The following is a 14259-nucleotide window of genomic DNA, read 5'->3' on the forward strand; positions in this document are numbered from 1 at the left end:
GGCAGAAACATTTTTTTATGTTATGCATTAAACACTCCCCTAAATTCAGGAGTGGCTCTGTAACTGAACAACCTTGAAGAATGTCTCTTTGTCCCTGCTGCGGCTTTAATCCAGATCCGTCTCACATTTAAACAGGTCTGAACATTACAGGCAGACGTCTGGGGTCATTTCTGTGAGAATCTGCTAATAATTGCTTGATTTCTTTCAGTAGCTCCTCCCATAACTGTGTTTATATCAGCATGTAATAGCAAAGCGTCAGCAGTTTGAGGTTTGGAGGTTTCTCATTTCTTCCCCACCTTCAACTTTTCTTTATATGCTTGTTAATGTTCTCCTGGTCCTGGATTTTTGGACCCAGAGATTTTGCTTTGTTGACTTTTGTTGAATTTTCATTCTAATGTTCTTTTTGCTTTTGAGTTTATTTATACTCATCCTCATGTCCTGCTTTGAGTTCATTCTGTTTAGCCTCTTGTTATTTCTGTCCTGTTTGTATGGTATCCCACTGGTGTTCACAACTTACAGCAAGCCCAAGAAGTGAAAATGGGACATAAGCAGAGATGTTATAAGAGACAGACATAGCACTCCTGAAATAAAAATTTAGGAAATGCAGGTCGAAGTAAAACTCCCAGGGGAAAAATGTTTTTCAAACATTTAATTTGGATCAAACCTTTTAAGTGTTTGTATTTTAAGATGAGACTTCCCTGGTGGTTCTATAGATTTAGTTTTATTTCCTGGTGACTACTCAAATAAAAATTAGCACTGGGAGGAATTTCAAGATGGCTGCCTATTTATGACATCTTGTTCTGGAAAGACTTTGACATAAACTACATGAAGAAAAGTACTGGGCTACTCTCACATTACACCCACAGGAGCTGCTCAACCATGGAAACCCACGCCATGAAGCTCCTAGTGCACAGTTTCTGTAATGATGATAATGACAGAAGAGGTTTGGAGATCTGCAGTTACTGAGTCAGTAGAACATTGGAAACCTTTACATTCTGCTAACCCACTGAGTACTTGTGGACCCCAAAGTGTATCACCATCACCAGAAAAAACAGGAAGAGTCAATATCCACACACTCTGCCCTGCAGATGACATTATATAGAGTTAGATTGCAGAAAGCTGATTGGTCGTTGGATGGTTTTCATGTTATTGTGCTATAGATCTGACTGGCAGCACAAATTTCTGTAAGAAATTAAAGAAAGTTAGGCGAAAAACTTGACATGGCATTGGATATAATCCAGACAGAACCAACAGGGAACCCATCTAAACAAATTCCATCTTTAAAAGCACCTCTGGTTCAGCTCATTTTCTTCATGACCTTTCAATGACAGACTGGGAACCTTAATTGCAGTTGTGTCTAAAATGGATGTTGTGGCTGTAAAACAGCTGAAGAGAGATAGAAGAAGAAGAAGAAGAAGACAGACACTCTGAGTTAATTGGTGTTGTGTCTATGGGGGGGGATTACTTAATGGAGCCACCTGTGGACCAAATGACTGACATGACATTAAGATCAACAGCAGCACAGGCCAACTGAATTTGTTCATGTAAAGCAAAGGCAGGAAAACTGAGGTGCTTTAAGAATAATGCAGTAAACAGAAGTCAAATCAATATCTGCACATCTGAGGATTACAGATAGCTATCATCAGGATTTTATCAATACTGGCTCCATTGATCTGTATCAGTACTTATCAGTATTCTTAATGTAATGGGACTAAAATGCAACAGTCTTCTCCAAGCTCTCCAACAACCTTCCTGCTGCACTTTTCATGTCACCTTCAGAGATTTAAATTAGGAAACGGAGAGCATATCCAGCCACATATTTGTTTTCACACCTGCTGAATCAAGTGAACACGGCGCTTGGATTTACGCAGTGATGCACGAACACACACACAGTAATGTAGGCACACACGTAAGAGATTGTCAGGTTTTAATTAAAGCTGCAGGTCTGAGTCGTTATCTGATCAGAAACACCAGCTTATCAGTTCGTGGTTAAACACAAGCTGAGAGCTAGACATGCCCAACACACATATTTCACTTCTGCTTTTGTGACAATTCTCAAACCACGTCATAACCAGAAGCAACCCAAAATCACAAATGGCCAAAATGACCTTTCTTTTACCCCACGGTCCTTACGAGGTCTGAAAATGACACGAGTCCTCATGAGAATAGCTGGGCGAGTACACTTAAATACACACGCTGAGTATAAAATCTCTTGCAGCTCATTTCTCTGCTCGTGTCATCACAGTTCATTTCTCCTCCAACAAAAATGAAATGAACTCCTGACCCCAATAAACATGAAGTGGTTCAGCAGGTGTGCGTCACTTTGTGTATCTGCAGCCGGTGTGTGCGTGTCGTCTACAATAACCTTCTGAGAGGTTACCAAACAGACATATCGATGCGTCTCGCCTGCTCGTCTGAGATCTGCTGTGGCCCTGAAGACACATTCTGCCGATATGTCATTTATTAAAATCATGATTGGCTAAAATCCCAGCGCTGTCTTTTTTTATACCCCTGCTAGCAGCACACAGCCTTTTATCGTTTCATCTGCCTTTACAATGAGCTGAAGTCCAAACAGCTTCAGAGAGGAAAAATATCACGACAAAGTTTCACAATCTTTGTCATCTGAGACCACATGAAAGCTGCTTAAGACAGCTGTGGTTCAAACCATCTATTACTGCACTGCCCCAAACCATATGCTCTATATAAAAGACACACCAGCACCCTGATCACCCATCTGCTGTGGACATTTGGCCATTTGAAGCCTAAACTTTAGCATTTTGAGCACCAGAAAGAGCCAGAAGTGACCGTATTTGAACAAGAAGCTGGAGTGCTAAGTTATCAGCTGATGTCAGCTGGATCTATCCATCGACTGCATGAATTACAGACACAGAACTGAAAAACTAAATACGTGTTTTTGTGTTGGTTGATTGTTTTTTTGTTTTTCTTGTGTTTTTACAAAATTAGAAATGTGAAAATTCCAATTTTTTGAATGTTTGTAATTTTGTAATTTCTACGTTTTATACATTTTTACAGTTCTTAAAAAAAATCCTTCAAATGTTATCAAACTTCCATTCAGGGTTTTAACCATGTTAAAATGTTCATAAAGACAGCTTGATAACACCTCCTTGAAGTTCTAATAATCTAGTCATGGGAGTTCCATACGCCTCCTGTTTATGAGGGACAGCCAGTCTGAGGAAATTTACAGCTCACTTCAGACTGAGGGCCTGCACCAGTGTATGATAAAGAACGGTTATTTTGAACTGTGGATCAAGCAAAGCTGCTGTTTTAAAGTCCAAGAACAGAAATACAGAGCTGTTGTTGGTTTCTCCTTGTTGCTGAACATAGAGTAAAATTCAAATTTCAACCATACCCTTCTAACTGCAAATTTTCCACACAAACTCAGCACTCAAAGAGGTTTTTAATCACAAAACACTGTATTCTTTAAGTGCTTTCTAACTACTGCACTCAGACTCACACACTTAAACTTGTTCACTGGAGGAGCCCGGGATCAAACCACCACCCCACTGTTCCAATCACCGGCCCCATGTTAAGCCATGTGAAACATGGCGACCGTACAACCAGAACCCAGCACTGGTATTATATTCAAACAGCACTCTGTGTAGCACGTCTCTGAACACTCAGTTTCATGTTTTTTTTTTCCTCTTGGATCTTTCTGATGTCACACAAAGATATAACCCTAAGATGGTCATCTTGGGCACAGAAGCCCTGCCCACCTTCTGTGCTGTCTTATAGCTTATTTGAGACGAAGGAGCTGCTTGAGGCCCAGGATAAGATATGGCTTATTTTTAACTATGAATCATACAAAGCTGCTGTAAGAGAGTCTGAAAACAAACCCGTGGAGGAGGACGTGAGCACCAAATGAAATCATATTTCATTCGGTGCACCTGTCTGTTTATGATCGCTGTATACCTGTGTGTGTGTGATGCACACGCGCTTATTATTCCCGTTATGAATCTGGATGTTTACATTGAGGAATCTGTGAGGAGCTGATGACGCTGTGAGGCAGGCTGAGGACCCGCCAACAAGCTCATTTTTGTCTTTTTGCCAACATGTTAACGATGTTTTGGTCTTGAAGGAGACGGAGCAATAAAGGTTTTATATTTGAAGCGAGGAACCCTCCCCTCCAACCCTCGCCCACCCCTTTTTCAGTTACATGTAAAGGTCACCCAGCCGACGAGCGGTGCGACATCCGTCCTTTTCCAATTTTCAGCCTCTCTCTCTCGACATTAAAGGATTTCTGAATGAAGCGTGACTTCTCTCTCTCGCACTCTCTCCGTTTCTCCATCTCCACATCATGGGTTGCCATGGCGACTGAGCAGCATCGATGACGCCCCGTCTCTCCCCTCTATATTTACTCTGTTGCTGTAGCGACGACCCAGGCATGCACCAAAGAAGAAGAAGCAGCAGCAGCACAGACTTCTGTGTTTATCTCTGTTACTGTTTGATTATTTTGTTGCATATTGTCCTTTTGGCCCCTCGTGGGGGGGTTTTCTGCACTATTTATCCAAATTTATGTGGACCCATCCAGATTATGCAAGCGTGTCATTGCTATGAAAGATTCAGCTGTTTTGGTTTCACCAGATATTGAACCTGACTACATGGATGTGCTTTCTTTCATGACCCACACAGCTAAAGTGGAAACCCGGAGGGGTTCAAACTGTAAACAGCCAGCCCTCAGACCCGGAGTCACGCAGCTGTGCAGTGTTTACCATCAGCTGGTTGTTAATGGCGCTCTGAGTCCTTCATTCACACAGTGAGCGGATCTGTTTAGGTTCACCTCTGACTTTAGATGCTGCGATACAAAAACAATCAGACTGAAAATCTCCTGACACTCAGATGGAACTAAAACAGCAAAATATGGCAAGATCACTGCAACACTTCCATTTTTTCCTCATTTCAGCCATTTAACCTCTGACCCACTGAGGCATAGACCACCTTTTATCAGGGTACTCAAACTACTTACTTTAAATCTGCCCTAAATCTGCTGTTTCAGTGGTGACGTTCATATGAAACATGGCCAAAGATTTAAATAATGTGGCTACAGTTATACCCATTAGCTAAATGTTAAGTTTCACATCAAATTTCCAGTCTTGGGTCTGTATGATGTCACCAAGAGCAGATATCCCTAATATGGTGATTGCCTGATATGTTGTTGCTGCCATTAAAACTCAGACAGTTGTTTGTGTTCATCCGGAGGCGGCGTTCTCAGTGAACACAATCAGCTTTCCCGGATTATTGCATTTGCCTCAAGATATTACAACTTAGGGGTGTTCGTGCAGTACAAATACCACTGTAGAGTACTCAGAGTACTTCATTTCTGAGTAATTGGCAGCCTCACTGTTAATATTTTGTAGTTTGAGCTGCTGTAAATCTCCACATTTGGCAGCAGGAATTAAAGCTTTTCACTCTTCACTCATTGTGATGCTAAATGAAGGGTCAGTAATTAAGCTTGTAGTGAAATCTCTCACACCGTCGGTGAGGTGAGGTGTATTGTACTAAAATAAATGATCTGTGAAAAGAGAGACTGGTAAATCAAATTTTAAGCACTCGTATGAGCTTACGTGTTATTTCATGACACGATGATTATCGTCCATAATCATTCAGACATTTTGAATCCAACAGCCTTGGTTTTCAGGTCTGCCCCAATTCAGATGTGTAATAGCAACACTGATTCACAGTGCAAAGCTTATTAGTTTCATTTAAAGGCTGTAAAACTGGCCTTTAAAAGCCAGCCTTTAATACAAAGCTAGCACTGGCATCAGTCAAATATGAGACTTTGAGCCTGGAGATCTGGACAAACCAACGAATCCTGAAAAACACAAACAAACCGAAGAACAACTGTCCTGACTGCAAACTGTACAACTTTTTGACTGAAACCTGCTGTTTGGTCTCTGGGCTGTAGAAGAAGACCCAGTTCTAAACATTAGCAATAGCCCTCAACCAAGTGCACACAGTAAGTGAACAGGAAGTGATCTGAAAGTAGCAGCAATGCTTCCAAAGGTGAAGATGACGTTAAAGGTCGTGTGGGCAATCTGATCACAAACGTTCAAAAAGGCTGGCTGTTGATTTGTCTGATATAAGAGCTGGAACAGCTGATTTTTTAATAAACTATTTCATCCACAGAATGAGCTGTCATATGGGCTGAAAGGATTAATCAATGAATCAATTAGCTGACATTAAATGCTTCAAACTGGAGAATACAGCTTATCTGATGTGAGAGCTAATTTAAAAAGTAAATGAAGGAAATAAACAGGTTCAATAAAATCCTCTTTAGCGCTGAAACACGATGAGCGTCTCTGTTTTAATGACCAAACAGCGGATACAAAGTAGTTCGGACTATCAGGACAGCAGCTCAGCATCATCAGAGCCTAACTGATAAAGAAAAACATTATAAAAAACATGCCGCTCACGCCTTCACGTCACACGGTAAAACGAGGTGTCGTTACCTTTGGGTTGAGGACCAGCTGCTGCTCGTCAAAGTGCAGCAGAGCCACAGAGTTGGACTCGGAGTTGTTGACAAAGATCTGCAGGCAGGGGTAGAGCGACGTTCCCTTACAGTCTGCTCCACATGTGAACACGCACTCGAACATCTCTTCCGGACGCAACACCGACACCACCTGCAAGAGGGGGAGCACACGATTAGTGATGGATATGTTAGTGGACTGCGTCGATTCTGATAGCTGATTCGTTGAAAAATAACATCTTTTACTGGTAATTTTATTTGAAATATACATATTTGCTAATTGTCCAATTTTCTGTGAGGTAAATTTGAATGTTTTGTTTGGGTTTTTAACCGAAGGTTGGATTAAGGTAAAAATAACATGATTTGAATGTATCATGCTGATTTGAAGGCCTGGGAGGAAAAATGTGTTTAGGATGAGTTTTAAAAATGGACTGTTGAGGTGACTGTTTAACATGCAAAGACAGTTTATTCTATAACCTTTGGGCAGCGATAGAGAATCCTGTCCCCTCTGAGTTTCCACTTAGATTTCTGTATATGTAGCAGCAGTTGGTTAGATGACCTGAGAGCTCGGGGTAAATACCATTTAAGGATTTAAAAACAAATACAGGAACTCTGACTCAGTGGAGCTTATAGGACTTGATGGTGCAATCCTTTGAGTAATCAGCACTGCTTCCTGCCTGGGGTCCTTAGTGGGTGAGCAGTAACTGCTTCATTAGGGTCATCAGATGGGCATCTTCCATCCTCAGTATTTCATTGATTTTATTTCCACAATACCTCCAGAGGACTCAACATGACACCTGGCGTCCTTTTTCTTGATCCACAACCAGTCACTACTTCGCTCAGTGCCCTCGCACTCCCATCCTCTTCAGGAGTTTTGGTCTTGACAATAAGCCCTCTACACTCAACCTCCACAGCAAGATTCTGCCTGAGCTGCTATTATGACAAGCTTTCCCATTCATATGGCTCTTCAACTCCAGATTCCCAAAGTACCATTAGTTCCAGAATGTCTAATATCTTCTGCAAAGCTGATCGCAACATGAGGTCTGGCCTGAGATTAGTTATTGTTCCTATCAGAAAGACCAGTGTGATCAGGGTTGACCTGCATCTTCCAGGGTTATGCTTACTCTTGCCGATGACTTCACAAGAAGTTCTCCTGCTCTCATGAAGGGAATGAGGCTTGGTATTCAGACCACTGTAGGAGCGAGGGCATTGGCGTCAGTTTTCCTTCCTTATGAGATAATCACCATTTGTTGCAGGACCTGGTTGTGGAAGTTGTACATTTCTAGGTGTTGTGGCCTTGGGACAGGCTTTTTTTGCCTGAGAGTTGCTGGAGTTTGGCAGAGAGCATACATATGGTCGTCTCCACTTCACTAATGGACGTTTTGGGCTGTAGGGAGGATATTGTAGGTGACTCTGATTATAAAGCTGAGTCTGCTTCCTTCCATTTTCCAGAGATCCTTCCAGTTGAGCTTGTGATGTTTCAGTTTTTCCCAGCTGGTTCACTGGCCCAGCATCGGAGATGGACTTGTGCCACATTGCTCAACTTGTCCCAAATCCAAGTCCTGTCCTGTCCTGCTGAACGTGTCCAACTACATCTCCACGCTCGAGAGGAGACTGTGCTTTCTGCACAGCCTCTGACGGAGTCCACATCCTTGCAGTGGGAGCAGCAGCTCTCTTGAGGCTCAGTCAGCATCAGTTTTTAGTAAACACTTATATCTGTGGGAACTTTTGTTCATGCAGCTTTTAAAAATGTGTGGACACAGAGTACAGTCTAAATCTTTTATATGTCTGGATGTTAATGATGAGCGATGGCGGAAACTTGTCTACCGGCTCATTACTGGACTCAAACAACGACCTCGGGCATGAAAATAAATATCAATGTCCATGAGAAATAATCAGTCAGTCTTTGCAGATCTGATAAAAGTCAGACCGCTTCATCACTCAAGAGGTCACAAAGCTGCAATAATGTCGAACCATCGTGATTGATGTGTTATTAAGCAATGGATCAGTGAATGACAGAGCAGACGTGCTCTCTGCCACATGACTTTGGACTTCCAGTCTCCATAATGCATGAACATTATTCCAAAATGATGCAATAAGCTAAAAGCCAAATAAATCAGGCCGGTATGAATTCATCATCCACAGTAAACAGCTGGGAGTGCAGGCTGTGGCTGCCTGTAATTTATACCACGAGAAGTCCCAATGGCTTCAAAACGCTGTGCAAACACTTTTAACGATCCAGAGCGGAAAGTGATGCAGCACAAGCGAACCGAAACAGCTAAAGGTGGACGCTTTGTCCTGACCAGAGATGGGCAGTAACGCGTTACTTGTAACGCGTTACTGTAATCTGATTACTTTTTTCGAGTAACGAGTAAAGTAAGGGATTACTATTGCAAAAACGGTAATTAGATTACCGTTACTTTCCCGTAGGAACGCTGCGTTACTGCGTTACTAAGAATGTCTCACGACAGTGACGTAAGCGAGTGCGCCGTTAGTGACAACAGCTGTGTGCAGATCAACAATGGATCACATATCGATTGTGGGAGAGAGTATGAGCGTGCAGCGTGGAAGTACTGACCTTACTTTGAGTAGAAAATAGGTTTAAATGTTAAACTCATTTATTCAACTCAGAGAATGTTGCATATAATTAAATTTTTGCTTGATGCATAAAGTTAAAAGATTAAAACTGATAAAACAAGTTAAAAAAAAGAGACTTTTCCATTTGATTACATTTTGTATGATGGATTATGTAGAAAAAGTAGAATTGGGCTGAAAGATCTATCTATATTTATCACCTGTTCAGGTTGTAAATCGTGTTTTTAAAAAGTAACTAAGTAACTAAGTAATTAATTACTTTTGAAAATAAGTAATCAGTAAAGTAACGGGATTACTTTTTGGGGGAAGTAATCAGTAATTAGTTACTGATTACTTTTTTCAAGTAACTTGACCAACACTGGTCCTGACAACAAAAATCTAAATAAATGACTAACTCAATCATTAAAGGCCTCAGGCTGCTTGAGCTGTGATTTCAAACAATATGTTTTAGTTTCTGTCAAAACTAATGGTCATGTTTTTTTCTTCTGCCATGTACAGCAAGAAGAGGAATGTTTGAACCCAACGAGAAGTTATTTAAAGGGTAATTTTGTATTCTGAGAGCAGCAGGAGCTCTAAATGGAAATATTGATTCATTCAATCTAATTTATCCATTTTAAAGACGGAGAATCCGTGACCAGGATATCTGAAGAAACACTGAGATTTACGAGTTGTTATTTGGGAAATTCAACGTACAAAACCTGCACAGCTGTCTTGATCTCATTCAGGCTTGTTGCCATTTTTCTGTCACTGGTTCTCTGGCTCCGAAGCAGGAGAATGCTGATTGGCTTTACCAACTGGGGAAACAGCTGCCAGTGAGCAGAACACCAGACCGACCTGCTGCATATGAATCGAAGAAAAAGTTTAAAAATGAAACAACTGAGATGTCTGGAAGGAGATTCAGAGACACCGTCTGTGACCAAAAAAGATTCCCCTGAAAATAATAGATGGATTCGCTACATGAACAAAAAGCTGAAACTAGAAAAACTGATTGGCTGCTTGTGTTTTCTCAATATGTTTCTGATGGCAGTGGAGTTTGTTAAGACTGAAGGTAATAGACGGAAGTTTGTCTCCCTTTCAGTAAAAATATCTCACAAAGTAATTATACTGCCTTCTTCTCACAGCAATCATCCCTCTGATTGCACAGTGGTGGCCTCCTATTCAGCAACAAGACAATGCAAAATAGCTTTAGAAGTTACCAAGATGCAGCTGCAGGTAAATTAGTCAGTTGAAGCATCAGAAAAGCAACAAAATGATGACGAACTTGTCAAAATGTTGACTCATTCAAGCTTGTCGTTTCAAATTCCTACTGGGTGTCTTCCTCTAGATAAAGGCTTAAAAGAATATGAACTTGCCCTTCTTTCAAAAGATATTCTGTGAAGCTCAAAATACTGTAAAACAGCATAAAGCACTCCAAGTTCCACCTTGAGCCCGGCCAATTTATAAGCAGGACGATATTATTGGCTACCAGCCGAAATTTAAAAAGGGAAAATAAAACACCCTTCAAAAACATTATACGTATCGCTGTCTTTGTCCACCAGAGGGCACTTAGGAACTTCCCTGCTAATAACACGTGTTGGAACTTAAATAAATATGTACACATAACAAATATCAGAGAAGCCTGTTTATGTTTTGTGTGTCATAAAGAAAAAAACAATACCGGACAATATTTGAGAACATCGGAATTTTAAATCACTGAATATCTGTTTGATTAACCTGTAGTTCCATTCTAAAAGTTCCTCTGCATCTGAAAGTCTTACTCCCTGAGAAATGGGTTTGGTGAAGATAAACAATCTCAAGAAACGTCATATGGAACGAAGTTCCTCTCTAGAAATAAAAGTAGATTCTTAAATGATTGTTAATATAAGCTTTTGTCAATCTAGCGTTTAAGCTTGTGATTTGGCATTATATAAATAAAATTGAATTGAATTGAACTGAACTGAATAGTTAACAGCAAGAAAAAGACGATGAGCTTAGGGAAATGTTAAGGTCAGCCTTCTTTCTCTGAGTAAAAGCTTAACAAGGCTTTAATTTTGGCCGTGGTCCATCAATCTGGCAGGAAAAATAACCATCATCACTGCAAGGTCCATCCAAAAACATGGATTCCCACAATGGAAGGATTAAAGAATCTTACAGAACTTTGTTTGTAACTGGTTGGATCCACTAGAAACATCGACATCAAAACAACACAATGACAAGGTCAACATAACATTACTAGAAATGTAGGTTGCACCTTAAAATGTTCTAATTCTGCAGAGACAGTCACTGAAATTGAAGTTCAACTAAGGTTGAGTTATGCTTTTCTTTCTGTGTCTACACTGCATGAACTGCATGAGAAAACTGCAGATTTTACAAGTGGTATATTAGGGTTTTTTCTAGAACTCCTTCTACTACAAATTAGGAACTTTCCAAGCATAAAGCAGGAGTAAAACTTCAGCTGTGAAGGTTACCTTTGAAAAAAAGAAAGAAAGATCAGTTTAAGTGCAATATTTGGCTTTTCTAATGCATTAATACGTATTTTCTTTGTAAAAAACACAAATATAACAATGTCATTCTTTCTCAATATCCCATGTGTAGGACTTTCTCTGTGATCTTCTTGTAATTTATAGCTAAATACCAACTAATACCAAGTAGTTTTAGAGAGTTATGAGGATGGTTTCCAGGAAATGGAAGAGAAAATACCGAAAGTTAAAAATAATCCTCTGGGGGATAAAAAATGTCTGACTGCTGGGTATCCAGTTAGCATTTTCCAAATTTGAGGCTTAAACTAGAACTACAGCATGTTACCTGTGAGGTTAAAGTTAGCAAAACCTCAGACTAACATAGAATCTGGACTACAGATGTTAGACTCAGCTGTCAGAATGACTTTAATTTAGAAACAACAGCGAGGGCCGCGTTCACTGACAGACGACTGACAGTTTGTGTCAGATCACCTCGGTCAGACCGGCGGGATCCCCCTCACTGTCCATCAAAGTCTGATAACTGATCTGCATTAGAGTTTGCCCTCAGTTATTACTGGACACTTCTCGAGTGGCTGAAGGAGATTAGCACAGATAATCTGAGTCAAACTCACAGAAATCCTTCAATATTGATCTCAACACCAGGAATTCTTCGACATGGTGCTTCTCGTCAGTGTGTCAGTGCAACATATACTAGAGTAAATATGTCAGTGACTTTCTAGTAAACAATTTGGACTTTCCTAAAAACTGCAGCATAACAAAAGAGGCAAGTGGATCCTTTCACCTATAAGTAAAGCTGCAGCTTTGTCCAGTTAATGCATAGAATTTCAAAAAGCTGTGAATTCATTAAGTTCACATGATTAAAAACAGAAAAAATGCAAATACTGGACCCAGATCCACAGGAATCAACATTATTTTCCCTTAAATACTTTTTTTTGTCTGAATCAACATTAATACTTTATAAAATCTCCAATCATGCCGACGTGTCCCGATCCTGACTCCAAAATCTGGATATTGAGTATCGATGGAAATGTTTACTCCACCATCAGCAACGGGAGACCTAACAGAGAGTTGGCAGCCTGGAGGTGTTTCTCACTTTTATTGAACTCATGGTGACATACGTACAGTGGTGAGTTGGCTTAATGTGTCTACTCCACTCCGTGTGTGAGGAGAAACTAAGGAGACTGTAAATAAGTGCAAAAAGACTCCCACACTGAGCTGAAAGCAGACGAGTGCACATATGAAGAAAATAATGTCAGTATTATGTTAAAAACTGCATTTATTTTGGTCCTGACTTCACTTATTATTTTACTAACACTGAAGCACTCCTCTCTTTATCAACCACTAATACCACAGCTGATAATAACACACTTACACAGTCACATCACTAATTTAGGCTCCAGGTAAAGCCACCCTGCTGCCGCTGAGTGTTAGTAGCCTTATAGCAACACTACAGCAGACATATGTTTACTATTTTTCAGTACTTGTGATTGATGTACTTTTAATGTGTGTAATTAATCAGTTAAAGTCCTGGTTGTGTCAGCAGTTCCTGCGAAATGCTGAAATCCTTAACAGCTCTCAGTATCCTGCAGTAGGCTGCAAGTTATTTTTTTTCTTTTTATAGAAGAACTATTAATAGGCTGTGTGCTAAAATAATATTTTAAAGTGAAGTACTATAGACAGTCAAAGCCTGCCCTAGAAATGTATTGTGTGATATCAAAAGTATTTAACTGCAGCGTGTACTGAGTGCAGTAGCAGTACTACAGTAAGTGTGGTAGCAGCAGTCCTCACTAAAACTACTTCCACATAAACACACCTCTGAAAACCAGCACAGCGTGAACCCCGACAACAAACGACAAGAAAAGTCGGGTTCAGTGTGTATTTTAACTAATACTACCACTAACCTGACTACTACTACTACATCTACTACACCTCCTTGTACGGCGGCGGCTCCGGCAGCAGCGGCGGTGGCAGCTCGGAGCTGGCAGCCGGGCTCACCGTGCAGTTGGCCGGCTTGCTCTGGAGGCTCTGCAGGGTCGGGCTGAGCCAGCAGAAGCCCAGGATGAAGAGGCTGAGGATCCCGCAGGCGATCAGGAACAAGCCCAGCCGGATGCTCTTGTCCTCGGCCTCGGAGTACTCGTACGACACCCGGATCTTCGCCATGGCAGCCCCGCGGAGACCTCCGCCGGCATGGAGAGGAGGAACGGAGGAGGAGGAGGAGGATGGATGCACGGAGGATGAAGGAGGGGAAAGAAGAGGAGGAGGCGCTGCTCGCTGTGTGCTGAGAAACTGTTGAGTTTAAACGCGACCGCTTTCGTTCTGTAAGCGCTTCATCTGTCCTCCCTCCTCCCCCTCTGCCTCTTTTATCGCCCACCTCACCCCAGCCTGCCCTCCTTCTCACCCTTCACCTCCCACTCTCCTCACTCTTCTCATCTTCACTGCAAAAGCCCAAACAACCCTGGAACTTTCTACGATAAAGGCTCAGCTCACCAAAATCACAACACACGCGCTCAGCGACGTGGCCAAAACTGTGTGGACACTTCTGCACATAACTCTGTCAACAACAAGTCTGCTTTCAGCTGGTTTGGCGTCAGCAGCATGCACTGACGTCATAGCGAGTGATAACGTTATAAAGAGAAAGCAAAGACTGTATATAAACTATGGCCACTGTGTAGTTTTAATGTTAATGGAGCCAGATGTGACCACAGGGAAGAGGTCCAATCA

General features: G+C 41.3%; 1 protein-coding gene across 2 annotated transcripts in view; it reads right to left on the bottom strand.

Annotated features, from left to right (window-relative positions):
- Positions 1 to 14016, bottom strand: part of LOC308399722 (calcium-activated potassium channel subunit beta-4-like) — a 35569-nt gene extending 21553 nt beyond the window's left edge. The window contains exons 1-2 of one of the 2 annotated variants that reach the window (XM_080887117.1): positions 13468 to 14016; positions 6468 to 6638 (exon numbers count right to left, since the gene is read on the bottom strand). In XM_080887117.1, the coding sequence (XP_080743243.1) occupies positions 6468 to 6638; positions 13468 to 13698 (402 nt within the window). In that variant the 5' untranslated portion in view covers positions 13699 to 14016. The remainder of the gene's footprint in view (positions 1 to 6467; positions 6639 to 13467) is intronic. The other variant, XM_080887118.1, reaches the window with a different exon arrangement.
- Between the last annotated feature and the right edge of the window lie 243 nt (positions 14017 to 14259).

The sequence above is a fragment of the Rhamphochromis sp. 'chilingali' genome (genome assembly GCF_963969265.1).
Source record: "Rhamphochromis sp. 'chilingali' genome assembly, chromosome: 7".
NCBI classification, from domain to species: domain Eukaryota; kingdom Metazoa; phylum Chordata; class Actinopteri; order Cichliformes; family Cichlidae; genus Rhamphochromis; species Rhamphochromis sp. 'chilingali'.